Source organism: Rhea pennata, chromosome 23 (genome assembly GCF_028389875.1).
Source record: "Rhea pennata isolate bPtePen1 chromosome 23, bPtePen1.pri, whole genome shotgun sequence".
Classification (NCBI taxonomy): Eukaryota; Metazoa; Chordata; class Aves; order Rheiformes; family Rheidae; genus Rhea; species Rhea pennata.
In genome coordinates, this window is record NC_084685.1 from 4,501,150 (window position 1) to 4,518,312 (window position 17,163).

The 17,163-nt window shown below is 63.1% G+C and overlaps 2 protein-coding genes across 2 annotated transcripts; both read left to right on the forward strand.

The window, feature by feature from the left end:
* Positions 1–325: 325 nt before the first annotated feature.
* CATSPER4 (cation channel sperm associated 4) lies at positions 326–7,797 on the forward strand. The gene is made up of 12 exons (XM_062594356.1): positions 326–370; positions 506–574; positions 661–804; positions 1,474–1,575; positions 2,443–2,540; positions 3,047–3,167; positions 3,498–3,631; positions 3,784–3,789; positions 3,910–4,102; positions 5,179–5,396; positions 6,631–6,735; positions 7,714–7,797. Exons 1-12 carry the CDS (start codon positions 326–328, stop codon positions 7,721–7,723), a joined length of 1,245 nt encoding a protein of 414 aa, XP_062450340.1. The 3' UTR covers positions 7,724–7,797.
* Positions 7,798–9,418: 1,621 nt separating this feature from the next.
* On the forward strand, positions 9,419–15,937 carry E2F2 (E2F transcription factor 2). Its single transcript, XM_062594138.1, is given in 7 exon segments — positions 9,419–9,718; positions 13,943–14,048; positions 14,243–14,462; positions 14,677–14,835; positions 15,078–15,192; positions 15,439–15,606; positions 15,608–15,937. Coding segments are annotated over 7 exon segments (1,398 nt in total).
* The last annotated feature ends 1,226 nt before the right edge of the window (positions 15,938–17,163 follow it).

A 17,163-nucleotide genomic window follows, 5' to 3' on the forward strand; every position in this document is an offset into this window, starting at 1 on the left:
CCGGGGGCTCGCCAGCCCCGCCCGGGCCCCCCGAGCCCCCCAGCCTCCAAAATGGGGCAGGGGGGGGCGGATTTGTACCTTCGCGTGATGCCGGTGCTGGAGCCCGCTCGGACGCCCCGGGGAAGAGCCACCCGGAGCCGGACAAGTATCAGGGATGGGGGCTCCCCCAGGGATGGGGGCTCCCCCCTTCCCGTCCCCCCACCGTGGAGGGGGAAGCGATGATGTCACGGTGCGCAGAAGGGTGACGTCACAGGGCACGGAAGGGTGACGTCACCCGTTCCGGCAGCTTGGAGCGGTGAGGTCACAGCGCGGCGGGCACGGGGCGATGCCCTCCGGCACCGAGATGGCCTCTCCGTCGAAGCGCAGGAGGGTGAGGGGGTCCGCGGGCGGCACGGGGGGGCAGTGGGGCGGGCGGGCGGGAGGTGGGGGGGGGGTGGGGGGCCGGAGGCGGCGCAGGGGGAGCCGGGACCCACCCGATGTCCTTGCCCCCCCCCCCCGCCGCCAGCGCAACCAGGGCACGGAGGCGGAGGCGCAGTGCTCGCCCGTGGACTACAGAGACGTGGTGTGCGGCGAGGTAGGGCCGCCCGGCGCGCGGGGTGGGGGGCTCGGGCGCTGGGGCAGCCCCCGGGCGCCGCGCTCAGCCCGCTTCGCCCCCGCCAGGACCTCTGGGACCGCGAGGAGTACCTCTCCAAGGTGTGCACTGGCCGCTTCCTCGCCCACCCGGCCTTCAAGTTCACCGTGGCCGGGCTCGTCATCACCAACGCGGCGGTGATCGCCAGCCAGGCGATACCGCGCTTCAAGGGGGTGAGCGCCCGCTGCACGCACGCCGGGCTCCCGCCGGGCCTCCCCTCTTCTCCTGCGCTTCCCCCCCTCTTTTTGATGCCTCTGGACCTGGGCAGCCTTTCCGGTACATCTGTGAACGCCGCCAGGCCCCTTTACCTGGCGGAGAGACGCCCCAGTGCTGCTCCTTCCCGGGGAGATTCATGCCCGGTGAGGAGAGTGAGCTGGGGGAATCCCAGCCGTACTAGCCACCAGCGAATCCACGGAGCTTGCCCTCGCTGGGTCACTCCTGTGGGGGGGGGGTGGCTCCTTTTGGCATCCGCAACCCCCAGCATCAGGGTGACTTGATTGGAAAAGATCTGCTGAGCTTCCTCCATCTGGGAGGGCAACGTCTGGGTCCTCAAAGCATCACTGGGGGGAGAGGAAGGGGAGGAAGAGCGAGGCCCCCCCCCCCCCGGCCTTTGGTGCTGTTTGTCCTCAATTGCTGGTAGCGTTTTTACCCATCCAGGCTGCAAGCCCCTGGGAGCAGCTAGAAGTGGCAACCAGTTTGAGTGGGGAAATTGGGGAGTTGGGGGGACGAGATTCTACATTTTGCATCCTGCGATGGCCCTACTCGAGGAGCTGAGAGCGCGGAGCACAGCCCGTCCCCTCTCTGGCGATGCTCTTCAGAGCTTGTCTCTGTCCTCTCTCCAGATCTACTATTCGCTGAGCACTGCCATAGACAACATCGTGCTAATGGTCCTCTTCTTCGAGGTCCTGCTCAACTGGTACAAAGGTTTCTGGCTGTACTGGAAGGTGAGCGACCCTGGCTGGAGGCTCTCAGCATCCCTGTGTTCCTGCATCCGTGTCCCCTATGTCCCTGTGTTCCATGGTTGCTCATCTACTCGCTCCTTGCTGCGGGTGTCCCAGCGTCCATCCAGCCTGTGCATGCTGCCTCCTCTCCAGTGGGTCTCCAGGAGCCCTCGCTGCTGTGCAGGAGGACAGGGAAAGTGAGGCAGGGCGAGGGGACAGGGATGCGGCTCAGGCCCTGGGCCCAGCAGGGCTGAGCCGGGCTCTCCCAGCTGCGGCTCGATGCTGCCGTCTCCAGGGGAAGAGGAGGAAGAGGCCGCCTTCAACAACCGCCTCTGCGGCTGCCTGGGCGAAGCAGCGCCTGCTTTTATCGTGGTTAAGGCAGCAAAAAGCCAGACTCCTGGGCCCCGTTCTCATGCCCCTGTGCTGCCGGGGACGGTGATGTCCCCTCCGGGGTTTGCCCTCCCTGGGAGAAATGAAGATCTTTTCCAGGGCTCCCAGCCCATGTGGGCAGATGCTTGGCTGCTGGACCACTGCAGCCAACGGCTCCTAGCCCTGCTCACCCAGTGGCCCAGGAGCTGCTGGAGGAGCCCCCCCACTAGCTCAAGCCTGCCCCCTTGGGCCGTGGGGCAGACCCACGGGGGCAAATCCACTATTTGCAGTCCCCTCTCTGCTGATCCCTGCTGTGGATCTTGCTGAGAGGGAGGTTGAACCATGAGAGAGGAAAGGGCCTGAGTCACTTGGGGTCCCACTGCTGCTCCCTTGGGCATTTTTGGGGGTCCCTGTGGCCGCAGCCGGTGATTCAGACCTGCTGGTCCTGCACGCATGGCGCTGCGCAGCTGCGGAGTTCGGCCCTTCTTCCTCTCGCTGCAGGATGGCTGGAACATCTTCAACTTTCTCATTGTGGTCTACCTGCTCGTCGGGCCCCTGATCCCCCTGCTCAACGACCAGAAGATTTTCCACATCCTGAGGTGAGTGAGGGAAGGGGGTGGCCTCCTTCAAAGCCCCCAGCTTCCCTGGTTTGGTCTGAACTGACACATTTCTTCCCTGAGACAGGGTGCCCCATCCTGCCCACTGCTGTGCCAGACCCTGGGTGTGCACTGGTGGGAAGCAAGGTCTTTTCTCCCTGAGCAGTCGGACAGGAGTGGGGAAACTGAGGCATGGGGGAGGGATTTGCCCAAAGCCAGCAACAAACCAAGGAAACCCCATAGCTTCTAAATTTCCTTGTTTGGACACACAACATCAGCTGGGAGACCATTTCTCCACCAAGGCTGCAAGCCAGAGATGCCAAGGAGCTCAAGCTCTTTTCATCTCTTGCTCTTCACTGTTACTTTTTTGAGCTGGTTTGGTGAGTTCCACTGGCAGTGCAGAGCCTCTCCCAAACCCTCGCAGGAGAGGCAGGGAGGGAACCCAGGCGTCCTGGCTCTTTCCTCCCCCCACCATCAGCGAGGCGACAGGAGATCTCACCTTGCCCCAGGGTGATGAGGCTGCTGCAGGTCTGCATGCTGGTCAAGGGGCTGGCGAGGATGATCCGAGTGATCTTCAAGGCCATTCCCAACCTAATCAACATCATGTTCCTGCTCTTTATCCTCATGCTGGTAAGCCACCCACTTCCCCAAGGAAATGCCCACCTGGCAGTGGGCCTGGAAGCCAGCAGGAGAGCATTAGCCCAGGGCCTCCCGGAAACACCTTGGCCTTGGTCAATGGGATCCAGTGTTGGCTATAATTATCAGAAGCAGAGATAGTTCCTGAGCTCCCAGTCCCATGACTGGTGTGCTTGGTAGAATCCTGCCCAGGCCTAGCAGTATAACTGCCTTCCCTTGTCTCACCCCTGGGCTGTAGGCTGGAAGATGTTAAGCACCCTTTCTGGCACAACCTGAGGAGGGGATGATGAAGGTGAGACCCCCAGCATTGCTATCTTTATGCAGGTTTTCGCGATGCTCGGTGTCATCCTCTTTAGCAACATCATCCCAGCCCACTTTGGCAACCTGGGGAAGGCTCTGTACTCGCTCTTCGTCTGCGTCACACAAGATGGCTGGCTGAACATCTACCAGGCCTTCGAGTGAGTGAGGCAGCCCTGGTCTTTTTTGCAGGGCTCTGAACCACCAGAGCCACTGCAGGGAGTGACAGGGCTTGGGAAGCCTTGGACCTGGGCTCTGGGCTCTGGGCTCTAGGCTGGGCTGGGGTCCCCCCTTAACCTGGAGAAAGAGGGAGGACTGAGTGGGATATGGGTGTGTGGGGGCAAGATGGGGACTCCTTTTCCATGGATGCTGAGAGAGAATCCATGCTTGGACGGTCGCCACCACCAGCCGTGAACCAGATTGTCCCTGTGCCCGGCAGGAAAGAAGGGCATGCTGTGAAAATAGGGGGTGCCATTTACTTCCTAATCTTCCTCACGGGCGGGACCTTCATCTGCGCCAACCTGCTGGTGGCTGTGGTAATGTCGAGCCTGGAAGAATCTTTGATCACCCATGAAAAGAAGGAACAGAAGAAGGAGCAGGGGGCCAGCCTGGCTGCTCTGCCCAGCCTGGAGGTAAGCTGGCCATGGGGCCAAGCGCCCAGGGCAGGCCAGCTCTGCGGGCATCCCAAGCCAAAGATGGGGCTACTGTGGGCTGAAAACACGCATCAAAACCACCCTGGAAGGGGCATGTTTTGGTGGTTCCCTATAGAGAGATCTCCCTGGGCATCCAAACTAGAGACCTGCGGTCAGGGTTGCCTCCCATGCCCAATCCCTCCCTAAGGGGAGCTCCACCCAACTGTCCTCATCCTGTTCTTCTTGTTTTCTCCAAGAGCAGGGACTGTGGGAACACCCTGGGCACCACTTTGCAGCACATGATCACCTATTTTGGAGTCTCTGGGGGGGAGGAGGAAGGGAAATTCCCCCTGCTCAAAAGGAGCCTTGATCCCCTCCAGGGGCTAGTTTAGAGGCACATCCAACCCCAACATGATTTCTCATATGACAGAGGCCTCATGTCACCCAGGACTCTAGAGAGTGATAGTGGGGATTTGGGGTTGATGCCCCCCTCTCTAGGGGACACTGACTTCCCAAGACGAGATGTGTGGCTTGGGAGGAAGAAAGGTGCTTTACCAGGTGGTGACATGGTCCTTCAGGGAGCTGAGGTGTCCTGAGAGGAGAAGGCTCCAGACTGCAGTTCCCATGGGGCTGTGCCCTAGGAAGAGAAATGCTCTTGGGTGTTGAACTCACTGCACCTGGGGGATCAGCTGATGGAGCAAAGCTTCTGGGACCAGAGACTGCACTTCTGTCTTACCATCATTGGTTAATTTTTGCCTCCTCAGCCAAAAATCAGGAGAATTTTGGTAAAATGGAGGCTTTTTATGGAAAAAAAATCAATGGGAAGAGAGGAGAACAGGAAAAACTGAATTCTTTCAAAACAGTTTGCAGCTGGCTTTAGTTGTAGCTATACTTTGCACCTACCTTCAGCATGTGAAGGCCTGGATTTTTGTCTCCTTTGTGCTGGACTCCAGGCTTGGGTTATTTGACAACATAGGGAGGGTTGGTCCTTGTACCAGATCTGTAAGGACCTCCTGAGTGCTTCCGCTGGTGAAGGTGAGCAGTTGTGGCTGCATTGCTGTGTTTAACCCTTTCAGCTGGTCAACGAGGATGTTGACATGGACCCTGAGCTCAGCCTGACACACTTGAAAGCAGTGATGTGGGACAAGGCCTCCGTGCACAACCTCCAGGAGCCGTTCACCTACAACAACCTAGCCAACCTGAGCAAGGAGACCTTTAACGACTTCTGCCTCCTCTTGCATTCCATCCAGGAGAACCTCAGACAGTACAAGCAAATCCGTGAAGAGCTCAACACGTGAGGCCAACTACAAAACTCTTTCCTCTTTGCTAGCTTGGTCATAGGCTAGATTAGGTGGAATCAGCCCATTTATGCACAGCCAAGGCAAAATAACCCCCTCTTCAGGGAGATCTGTCTCAGAAAGGCTTTCTTTTCAGTTGTGGGTGGAAGCTGATAGCTGCCACCCATCTGGAGGCATCTATGTGGCAAAGAGATACCATCCCATGGGTTCTGACACAGAAGAGGATTTTACTGGTGGAAAGCCATGGCTGTAAAGCCTGGAGAAGCCCTGTTGAGCAGGTATTAGGTAATACAGCTCTTGTCTAGAAAGAGAGAACTGGAGATAGTTTGTCCTCTTGGATGAAGTCCACGGCCTTTCTGTCTGTCTGGGTGGACAGTGGCCAGAGACATAATTTCTGGTAGGAAACCTAAGACTACCTTGAGTCTCCCATTGGATGAAATCACCCACCAGCCTCCATGCTTGGTGGCTATTCTGGACACTTCTCTCCTGATGGAGACCTCCCAACTCCTGTCATGCACCTGTCACTGGGTACCAGCCTTTCCCTCCTGTTGCTAAACTGGTTTCACATCTCCATTGCTACCCCTGAGTGATTTATGGGATGTGGCCACTCTGTGGAGGAAAGGTGTAGGCTGGAGGGCAGTGGAACAGACCTTCTTGGCCGGTGGATCTTGGGGGTTGTAGCACAACATGAAAAGCAAGGGATGCCCCCTCCTGTTACGGTGGCATTTCAAAGGGCAGACCCCTCCAGCCAAGGGAAAACCTTTTCCCCCACGAATTTTAGTGGGGTCAGACTTCAGACCTTTGCTGGCTATTATATCATCTGTGTACACACTCTGGGCTCAAACATGCCCCACCACACATCTCTGCCAGCCACATGAGCATGGTCACAGCACAGGCCAAGCACTACTCTTAGTAGCAGAACTACACCTGGTTGCCTGGGCAGTAGTAGACTCCGTTCTTCAGACTTCTTCACTGAGCCCTTCACCCTGGGCTCAGAGCACCCTTGTACTGTCCTTTTCCCAGCTTGGCCTGGGCTGGCTTTTTGTCAGGCTGGCTGTGACGGTTTCATATCTCCCCTGTGAAGGCCTGTATCCTTCCTGGGGAGGGTTAGGAGAGTGTTGGATGGTGGGACTGACGGGTAGGAGGTGATGGGCTGCAGAAGGGGCAGAAGGTGGATGGGGTCACTGAGGGGAAGCTCGCTCCTAACTCCTCTTTTGGTTGTGCCTCCAGGATAGTCGAGGAGGTGAGGTCCATTGAGTTCAACAAGGCACAAGAGCAAGAGCTGATTTTGCGGAACCTCCTGAACAGCTCGGACAACCCTCACTCCAGCGATCGGTGAGGTGTGGCAACGTCCTCTCCACTCTTGCGCTGCAGGAGATAGGGGCACAGTCTGTCATCTGCAGCCCCCAGAGACTGGGCGCTCCTTGCTCTCAACCAGCATCACACCAACCCCATCCGTGGGCAGGGGGGTCATCCTGCTGAAGGCAGCCAAAGGCAGTGGGACGACATGGATTTATCCACCCCATAGGGCTCTGCGTTGTCTCTGTGAGCTAAAATGGAGACAGCAGTTGCCTTCTCCCCCGTAGGTGGAACACAAAGGTCTGTTGTGGATTGAGCTGCCAAGCGCAGCTGAGCTCCTGGCATTCGGACACAGCGCCCAGCTGGGCCCGCAGGGTTTCCTGCTGGTGCTGGGCTGTGCTGCAGGGTTTTCATTCGGCCTCAACCCCCCAGCCCTGATGGAGAGCCAGGGAGCACGAGGCATGGCTCAGTGCTGAGCTTACAGGAAGAGGAAAAGCTTTTGCACAGCTACAGGCAAAATTTTGTCTTGGATCAGAGGCCACTGGCAAATTTTGGGGTGTTTCCCAAACCAAGTTAGGGCCTGGAAGCCCATCTGGACTAGGGCCCGGTGCCTGTCTGCATGTCCCCTCCCCAGGCGCCTTGCATATCAGAAGCCGTGGTGCTGGCGTGTGCGCCTGTCTGTCCGTGTGTCTTCTAGGTGGTCTTTTTACAGCAAACTCCACCTCCGTACCCAAACGCCCCTTGTCCCCAGCCTGAATATGACACAGTCTCATGCTGGAGTAGAGCAGGTTGGAAGGGGACCAACTGTTCCAGCTTGAAGGCCTCACCAGGATTAAACTGTGGCTCAGCCCAGGGGCTGTGGGTGCCTTGTACTGGTCCCAGTAGGTTCCTGAGCTCCCCTTGCCCAGGGATTTGCCACTGCCTTGGCTTTGTGCCACCACTGTGTCCCAGCATTGCCCAGCAGCCACAGTGGGCATCCTTCACACACACCCCTTTCTCCCTTTCCTTCTCCAGGCAAACATGATTGATCCCGAGGACATGCAAGACACGCTGTAGTGCAAAGGGGCCGTGAAGCTAGCCTTGCTGAGAGCCCGCGCCAGCCTGCAACCTTCCCGCCCGAGCCGCCCTGAGCTGCCGGGGGTGCACGATGCAGCCGGGGGTGCACGATGCAGACCTGTCCCCAGCCCAGAACGCGCAGTCTGGAGGACAGGACCTGATGGTGCAGGAAAGGAGAAGAGGCGCCCAGTTCCGAGGGCAGCATGTCCTGTCCCAGGCCCCCCATGTGAGATGTCAGGACAGATGGATAGAGGATGCACAGCAGCACTGGGGCAGATCAGGCTTTTGCTTGCAGAGGGGCACTAGACCTTTCTGGCAGCAGGCCCAGAAGAAGTGGGAGAAAATCAGAGGAGGCAAATCCATCGCCCTGTCCTGAGAGATGTCCCTGCCTGCTGAGCCTCTCGGGAGAGAGGACAGGCTGCCCAGATTCTGCAGGCTGCCTCCCTGCTGGGACATGCGAGGCGACTGGGGTGAAAACACAGAGCTTTGGGACCTGGAGGCCAACCCCCCTGAAGCCCGAGTTGCTCTCGAGCCTCCTGCCCACCAAATGGCTCCCTCCCTCCACGATCCCTGGCTGCGGGGGGTGTTTGCTGCCAGCCGGTATTTGAGTGCAGGGCTCCCAATTGTTTTCCTCCCAAACAGATGCAAACCCCAAACCCCACAGCTCTCCGCAGCCTACTGGACAGCAGATAAATTTGGGAGGGGGGGTATTTTCGGGGGGGTATTTTGGGAGGGGTGTATTTGGGGGTGAGGGAAGGATCCGCAGCCCACAGGCTGCAGCCGTGGGGCTTTTCTTGCAAAAAATAAACCCAACTTGCAGTCGCAGTCACCGTCCCAGCGACCATATGCCCCAGCCCAGGGCGGAGGGGTATGGGGGGGTCCAAGCTCGTTCCCCCCCCGCGTTGCCCCACTTCGGTAGTAGCAGGTGGCGCCAACCAGGCCCCGCCCCCTGATTTGCATGCAGAGCCCAGCCCCGCAGCGCGACGGGCGCGGCGCCTTTAACACCCCCCCCCCCAGCGGGGCGGGCGGATGCGGCGACGGCCAATCAGCGCGCGGCGTTTTCCGCGGGAAATCCGAATTTCGCGGCACGTCGTTTGGCGCTTAAAAAAAAAAAAAAAAAAAGCGAGAGAAAGAGAAAGGAAAGGAAAGGAAGGGGAGAGGGGAAGGGAAGAGGAGCAAGAGGAGGAGGAGAGACGCGCCGAGGAGGGGAGCCGCCGGCGGGCCCCGTGCCGGGCCGGGCCGGGCCGGGCCGCGCCGGGCCGGGCAGAGGCGGCGCGCCGCGCCGGGCCGCCCCGGCCTCCATCCGGTTCGAGCGCGGACGGCCGCCGGGGGCGACTTTTAGGGCGAAACGCGCCTTTTTTTTTTTTTGCAGGATTTTGCTGGCCGTGCTCCCCCCCGCCGCTCTTCTGCCGGTGTTGTAGCCGCTGCTGCAGCTTTTAGGCGCTTTCTTAAGGTTTTTTGGAGTTCCGGCCGCTGTCAGGGCCCTTGCGGATCCCTCTGGCGGCTGCAAGCGGGCAGCTCCCCCTAATCTCCCCCTTCCCTCCCCCCCCCCCCAAAATGATAATGCTGCCCCTGGGCGGGTGACCTCCCCGGCGCTGCAAAGCTGAGCTGCGTCCCGGCCCCCTCCCCCGGGCCAGCTGGGCTTCTCGGAAAGGACTTTGCAATGCTGCGGCTCCCCAGGGGAGTGTCCCCCGGCGCGGGGAGCGGGGGCGCCGCCCTCCCGCCCCACCACCACCAGCAGCAGCAGCAGCAGCAAAAGGCCGTGTCGGTGATGGGCTCCGCCGAGCGGGTGGCTTCCAGCCTGGGCAGCCCCCCGGTGCCTTCCGTCCCCGCCGGCTACTTCACCCAGGTCTACTCGCAGGCGGCTGTCAGCGTCCCCGCGCCCGGGGGCGGCTGCCTCTACACCACCCCGCAGGGCCCCGAGCTCAGGAGCATCCGATCGGCCTCTGCGGGAAGGCTGCCGGTAAGGTGTCCTCGCCCCCCTCCCTCGTCCCGTCTTTACACCCGCTTTCTGCGGGTCTGGGGTCTGCAGGCCGCGCTGGCCCTGGGCAGGGGGGGCAGCTGGCGGGGAGTGGGACTGGGTGAGCTCAAGGCGCGCAGCCACCCCTGGGTCTGCAGCCGCCCCCGGGGGCTGCACCCCGAAAGATGGTTCTGCACTCCGCGGGCTGCGCGTGGGGGAGGGTAAGGGCCGAAATCAGAAGTCTCAGTGAAATGGCTCACAGGTTTCTCAACTTCCCTTAGCTCCTGCTTGCCCGCAAAGCTGGCTTTGCTCTTCCTCTTTTCTTATTTTTCTTTCTTTCTCTCTCTTTTCTGCCTCTTGTTTGCAAGCAGTTTGGGTCGTGCCTGAAGCTCCGGCCGCAGAGCCGAGGGCCTTGCAAGCTCTTTCCGCATTAAGGAAGTGAAGGCTGTGTGCCGGCACGGTTGCTGCTGTGCGTCGTGGGGGGCCCTTCGCTGGCCCCCCGCTTTGGACTGTGACCTCTGAGGCAGCCTGTCACCCCAGGAGCCTCGGGGGCCGTTCAGCTTCGCTACCCTGGGCTCGGTCCCTGCCTGGGTTGTGCTATCAGCTCTTGGGGGGTCACGGTGGGGCTTGAAATGTGTTTGCTGGGGGTGAGACAGAACTGGCAATGGTCCCCTTCCCCTCTGGCTTTGCATGAGGGACCCTGGTGCATGGGAAGACTGAGCTGGGCTGGGGCGGGGGGGGGATGTGTGGGTTGGGGGGGGGGGCAAGGGGATTGCTGACAGCTGAATTGGGCCGTGCCCATGTCACCATGATGCCGGTGAGGGCTGCGCTCGCAAAGCCTCTGAGCCCGCCGGTCGAAAGAGAAAACTGGGAAGCTGCAGCGCAGCCGGGGGCGCGGGCTGGGGCAGGGGCTGCGTCGCGGTGGCCATGCCGCTTCCCTGGCGGGTGGACGCGATGCGGGCAGAGCCACCGCACCGAGGGCACGGCATGCTGCCGATCCCAGGGCCGCGTGGGTCGGACGCCGGCCCGTGCCCTTCGCCAAGCATCGCCGCTGCTCCCGGCTCAGACCCTCCTCCTGAAGGGCCCCCGCTGGCAGCTGGGGCTGGCATTTAATTCCTGCCCGCCCCGCGCCTGGGCATGCGTCCAGCCCTCACTGTGAGCCTCTGTTCTGTTCTCCCCAGGTCCTGGGAGGCATCCCAACGCGCCTGTAACTTCGATTTAGTTTTTAAAGGCTGGATTGATTTATTTACACCCCCTTCCCGCGGCGGCTGCCCATGCCTGGTGCCAGGTGGGGACGTCGCCGGGGCCGGGCAGCAGCGGTCTCTCCGCTTGCGTGGCTGGCGGGTGCCGAGCTCTGCGTTTTCCAGTCCCAAATGGCTCCGCAGGTGCCAGCCTGGTCCCCAGGGAGGATCCCGGGAGCCGTGGCCAGCTGTCCCCTCCCCGGCAGCCCGGGATGTCGAGGTTGTGACTGCAGAGCTGGGTGGCCTGGGGCGGGGGCCTTCGCCTGACGGCTAACCGGCGTTTCCCTCGATTCCCAATTCCCAGGCAGGGTAGTCGCGGCCGCTCCCACCCGCGGGCGGGATTCCCGCCACACGAGGCAGTGGGAGAAGGTCGCAGTGCATCCGGGGTCGCTTGCTCCGGCTGCGTGGCACGGCCGGGGCAGAGGGCCCGTTCCCGGGGTGCCGTCCCTCCGTGGGAAAGCAGGACAGGTTGTCCGGCGTAGCACAGCTGGGCCTTGGCTTTCCCTTAGGCTCTAACTCAGCGATCCGAGATCTGATTCGGAGAGGGTAAACACAGCTTTCCTCCACGAACACCTGTATTTCAGAGCTGTTTTAGCCCGCGCCAAAGCCATCCTGGTTATTCGTCCTGCTTGCAGCCACCTGTGATCTGCATAGGGCTGCAAAGGAGCCTCGGAGAGAGCGCTGGCTTTGCCGCGGTTCCCGGCTCTCCCCGGCACCCTCCGCCCTGGGGAGAGGGGGTCCGGAGCCTGTCGGCGGAGCCGTTTGGATGGGTGCTTGTAGGGCCAACTTCCCTGTGCGGAGACGGAGGCGGCATCCATCCCATCGCCTTCCGGCCCCCTCCCTACGGTCAGGGCGCCCGCGGGGCCAGGACCCTGCCTGGCTCTGTCTTTTGTGGCCTCCCGTGCCGGAGCCCTGGGGAAAGCGGGAGCAGAAGGTGGATTGTGGTCAGGCCTTCGTCAGTCTGCATCGCAGCTGGGGGCCTGGGGGGCTTTTCCGAGGGGGGAGACAGAAGCTGGCGACATCGGAAGCAAGAGGGGGAGAGCGGTACCAGCAGGGAGGGATGCTGTGTTTCCTCTCCAGCGTGAATTTTTCCCATCTCTCCAGCCTCGAATCAGGGCTGGAGTCAAACTCTTCCCGTGGCGGGGCTGGAAGCCTCCTCCAGCCCCCCGAATCCGGCTGTGCTCTGCAGGCAGCCGGCACGGCTGCAGCTCGCTGCCCCTCTCCCTACGACTGGGGGCTGTTGCGTCTTGCAGGGGGGCCCGCGGGCACCGTGGGGGGCGATTTGTGCCCACGACGGGGGTGAGGAGGGGGTCTCAGGGGTGCTCCCCTAACTGGCAGGGGGGTTGCAGGTTCTCGGGAGCCCGGCTGGAGTTCGGTGCCACGGCGCCTCGAATTGCGCCGATAGCGGGGAGCCGCGTTCCCACGCTGCGGGGGGCGGAGGGGCTCGCGCGGGGGGGCGGTGGTTTTGGGGGCGGGGGGGAAGTGGGCAGGGCCCGGGCAAGCCCAGAGAAACCGGCGGGCGCTGTCGAAACGCGGCGTTGGCGGGCAGAGCGCGCGGCGGGCCCCGGGGGGAGAGGGTTGCTCTGATGCTTGGGCTGGGCGCAGGGTGTAGCCCCTGGCGCCAGGGCCGCTTGGCAGGCGGAGCTGGCGGGGCGCCCGGCCCGCTCCCTGCCGCCCTTCGCCCCTGCCTGAGGCCTCCTGCCCTCGCCCGAAACGGGCATCCAACCTCCTTTCCCGCGCCCCAGCAGCACGCGGAGAGCAGCCGGCTGCAGCGGTGCCTTCCCCGGGCGGCGGTGCCTGGCGGTCCCCGCGAGCGGCGGGCAGGACCGTGCGATGCCCCTGGGATGAGCAGGGGCGACAGCCGGGGTGGGGGGGGGCTCGGCGTCCCCGCTGTGTTCGGGGCCGGGAGGCTGGTTTGTCCCCTGCGCCCGCCTGCTCCGCGGCGCGGGGTGCCGGGAGCCCCGCGTGGTGCCCGGCTCAGCTGTCGTCTGCCTAATCCTGCCCGGCTGGGGCTCGGCAGCTGGGACCGAGCCTCCCCCTTGTCCGTTGTCCGTCGGGTCCAAGGAGGACGGGGACGCACCGGCAGCCTCCAACGTGGCCCTCGGTCTGGGACCGCAGCCTGGCCCCTGGCAGGTCGGGGCCGCGTTGTCCGCCCCGACAGTGCTGGGGAGGGGGGGAGAGTTTGGGGTGGGATGCCCCCCGTCATCGGCGTGGGGCCGGCAGGTGCGCCGGGGTCTGACTCGGGGCGGGTGTTTCCCACGCGCCCGCTGCCGGGGTGCCAGCAGAGCCGGGGGCGGCGGAGCCCTCTCCGCCGGAGGGGAGGGAGCGGATTCCCACAGGAGCGAAGCGCCAACCTGCCTCCCTAGTGGAGAGGGGGGCGCGGAAAACGGCCGCCGGCACCTTTTCCGCCTGCTCCCTCGGGTGCCGCCGCCCGTGGAGGCACCCAAGCCCTGCGCGCGGAGCTGGGTGCTGCCGGGGAGAGCCGAGCCGCGAGGGACGCCGCTGAGGGGGACCCTGCGGCCCTTCCCAGGGCTCGGCCCCGGCGGAGCCGTGCCGGCAGCTCGGGGCCGGGGGAAACCCCTGCGGCGGTGGTGATGGTGGCTGCGGGGAAGCGCTCGGGTGGGTGCCGGAGCGGGCTGGGAGGAAGCGGGCAGGAAGCAATCAGGGCGCCAGTGCCCCCGGGCGACCCCTCTCCTCCGCACCCACGGGGGCACGGCCCCGAGACCCTCCGGACCCCCGTCCCAGGGGCTGCAGGAAGGGGAGAGGGGGCAGGTCCCTGCACCACGTCCCTTCCCCCGGCCTGTTGCTCCGTGATGTCGGGGACCCCCTGGGCTGCCCCTGCTCCCAGCCACCTTCGTCCCCATCCTCCTTGGGACGGGAGCGTGGGGACGCAGGGGTCCGGGAGGTGTGGGCCAGCCTCGGCGCTGGGTCCGGCCTCTGGCTCTTCCCTAACTTGGCTTTTGGGGGTTTTCCTCTCCTGCTCCAGGCCAAGCGGAAGCTGGACCTCGAGAGTCCCAGCCAGCCGTGCCACCCCGAGTTTCGCACACCCAAGGGCAAGGGCAGGACCCTCGCCCAGGTCCCCAGCCCGAGGAGTAAGTGGGGAGGAAAGAGGGAGGCTGGTTTGGGGGGGGGGGCAGACCCCGGTTCTCTCCCCTCTAGCGCTGCCCAGAATGACCCAAACTGACCCACCCTCTTCCTAGCTGAGCGAGCCATGCCCAGTCCTCAGCCCTTCATTTTGGCTGCTTTTGAGCTGATTCCACTCACGGGGTCTCTCATTTCCCCGCAGCCCCCAAGTCCCCTGGCGAGAAGACGCGCTACGACACCTCGCTGGGGCTGCTCACCAAGAAGTTCATCCACCTGCTCAGCGAGTCGGCTGATGGCGTCCTGGACCTCAACCGTGCCGCCGAGGTGCTCGAAGTGCAGAAGCGGCGCATCTACGACATCACCAATGTGCTGGAGGGCATCCAGCTCATCCGCAAGAAGTCCAAGAACCACATCCAGTGGATGTAGGTGATGCCGGTGGGGAATGGGGCGAGCCAGAGATGCCCATCCATGGGGAGAGCTGGCTCCCAGGGGTGGGCCGCAAGTGGCAAGCTGGGAAGGCCGAGGAGAAGTGGCTTGGGGATGTAGGGTGTCTCACTGGGACGTGGTAATGGGTGGAGGGAGCTGTCTCTCTCCGCAGAGGTTGATAGCTCCTCAGGCGCCATCTCCGCTGTGCAGGGGGACGGGGATCTTTGAGGACACGTCAGTGACGGCGAAGCAGCAGGTGCTGCGCGAGGAGCTGGCCGAGCTGGCCAAGACGGAGAGGACGCTGGACCAGCTCCTCCAGGACTGCGCCCTGCAGCTGAAGCAGCTGACGGATGATGAAGCCAACCAGAGATATCCTTGCTGGGAGAGAGCCGCGCTCAGCCATGCGGGCTCAGGAGCAGGCTCTCGGGTGCCCCACGCCTTCCCTTGAAATCCCTTCTCCTCCCTTGGGTCTCTTCCCGGGTGGATAACCCCAGCTCCGGGCTGGGGAGGAAATTTGGAGCCTGGGATTCGGTAGCGGCATTGCCAGGCCGGGGGGAGCTGAGGCACCTCCCTTGCAGCATTGCTTTTTCCTATACCCGCTCCTTGCCCACGCTCGCGTACGTCACCTACCAGGACCTCCGCGCCATCAGCAACTTCCAGGAGCAGACGGTGATCGCTGTGAAGGCTCCGCCAGAGACGCGGCTGGAGGTGCCGGACTTCAACGAGGTGCGCGGGGGGCTGGCAGTGGGCCGGGAGCCGTGTTCGACGGGGCCGGCGCTCGGTGCTGTACGTCCGCCCGTTCCGGAGCAGCTGAATGGCTTCATCTGGGGCATCTCGGGGGTGATCATTCCTCTGGGGGGGGATGTCACTGTGTGTCCCACAGGGCTGTTTGACCCTTTAGGGGCCGTGGGAGTGGGGAGACGCCCCGTGTGCCCCAAGAGGTCCACTGAGCCCTCCTCTTGCCCCGGCCAGGACAACCTGCAACTCCATCTGAGGAGCACCAACGGCCCCATCGAGGTGTACCTGTGCCCGGAGGAGATCCCGGAGGACAGCCCTGCCAAGGAGACCAGCAGCTCCTCCACCACGTCCCCGCGTGACCGTTTTGCCTCCTCCCCGGAGAAAGGTACCCCAGGGGCCGAGGCGCCCAGCCCCGAGGGCTATGCTGGCATGGGGGGCCATAGGGGTGGGTTGCCAGCCCTGCTCATCCCCGTCTCTGCCTCTCGCCCCGCCAGCGGAGCCTCCCCGGCCAGCACTGGTGGAGGTGGAGGAAGGGCTGCTGGGCTCGCCCCAGCACCTCCTGCAGCAGACGGAGGACCAGCTGCCCTGCGCCCCGTCCTACCTTGACTCGGGGCCCTTCGTCGCCTTCTCGCCGCCCCTCGACCAGGACGACTACCTTTGGGGGCTGGAGGGTGGCGAGGGCGTCAGCGACCTCTTCGAGGCTTACGACTTGGGCGACCTGCTGAAGAACTGACCTTGCTCCTCTCCCCGGCCCCCGCAATGGTGCTGACGGCCTCCGCACGCCTTCGGCCTCTTCCCCTTCCTTGGTCGCCTCGGTGCAGCGAAGGACCCCGGAGGTTGAGCTGCTGGGGTGTCCCAGGGTGGCGGTGGTCACTGGGGGGGCGTCGGGCTGTGGGTGGTTGGGTGCTGCTCCTCTTGAGCCGAGACACCCGGGGTGTCTGTCACCTTCCGTGGCTTTTCCTCCCTCTTTCGCCCGTCTGTCTTGGAGGGGCTTTGGGTGCCTCCTTCGGCCCCTCGCTGGGCTGCGGGAATGCTCGGGCGGGTGTAGGCAAAGGATCCAGTCCGATCCCATCCGGTCACTGGCTATAGAAAAAGGGGGGGGGGAGAAGGGGAGGAAAAATTAAGCAACCCCCCCCCCAAGATGAAGACATCTCGTGGTGCCGGCAGAGCGGGGTGTGCTTGGGTGCAAAGGGGTTTTGGGGTGCCCGTTCCCCCGGGCTTTGATCCCTCGAAGCCTGTGCCTGGAGGGGCTGCTTGCAGCAGAGGGGGGACCTCGCCTCGGGGTCTCCAGTTTGGCCAGTCCTTTAGGGTCGGGACTGGTTGTCGAGGGTCATTTTGGGGCAGGCGAGACCCGCACGGATCACGTGCGCCTTGAGCCCTGCGATTCCTTGGCCCCTGCTCAGTGCCGACCCTTCTCCCACGGCCCCGTAAGGGGGGACGCCTCGGCGCTTCTCGTCTCCTGGGTTTTTCCCAGAAGTAGCTGCAACAGCCTTAAGAAAAGAATAATAAAGTCAGCGAAGATCGAGTCACCGCTGGTTAGAGAGAGAAGGAAGCTCGAGCACGAGCGTTTTACCCAAGTCCCCTCGGTGACGTATCTCGAGACGGCGGCTCGGAAAACGTCTTGCCGGGCTGTCGAGCCTTCGCTGCGGTGTTTCTTCAGCAGGATGCGGCCCCTCTCCCTTCAGTCTGCGCTAGTTCTCTTCCGCGTCTTCAAGCTGTCTGTACTGGGGATATTTAAAGCGGAGCTGGGGACGAGGGAGGGTGTTTGTAACTTTGGTAAATCAGCTCTCCGCCTGGAAAACAAGCGGGAAGGGTTTCTGGCTGCTCCTCGGCTCGGCCTGCTGACATGGCCTGGCCACGTGGGTCCGTGAGGTCCCCTGGAGCCGCGGGGTCCGAGGGGACGCGAGCAGCCTTGCTGGTCCCGGCTTGTCGGGAGCTGCAGGGGGCTGCTCCGGGCAG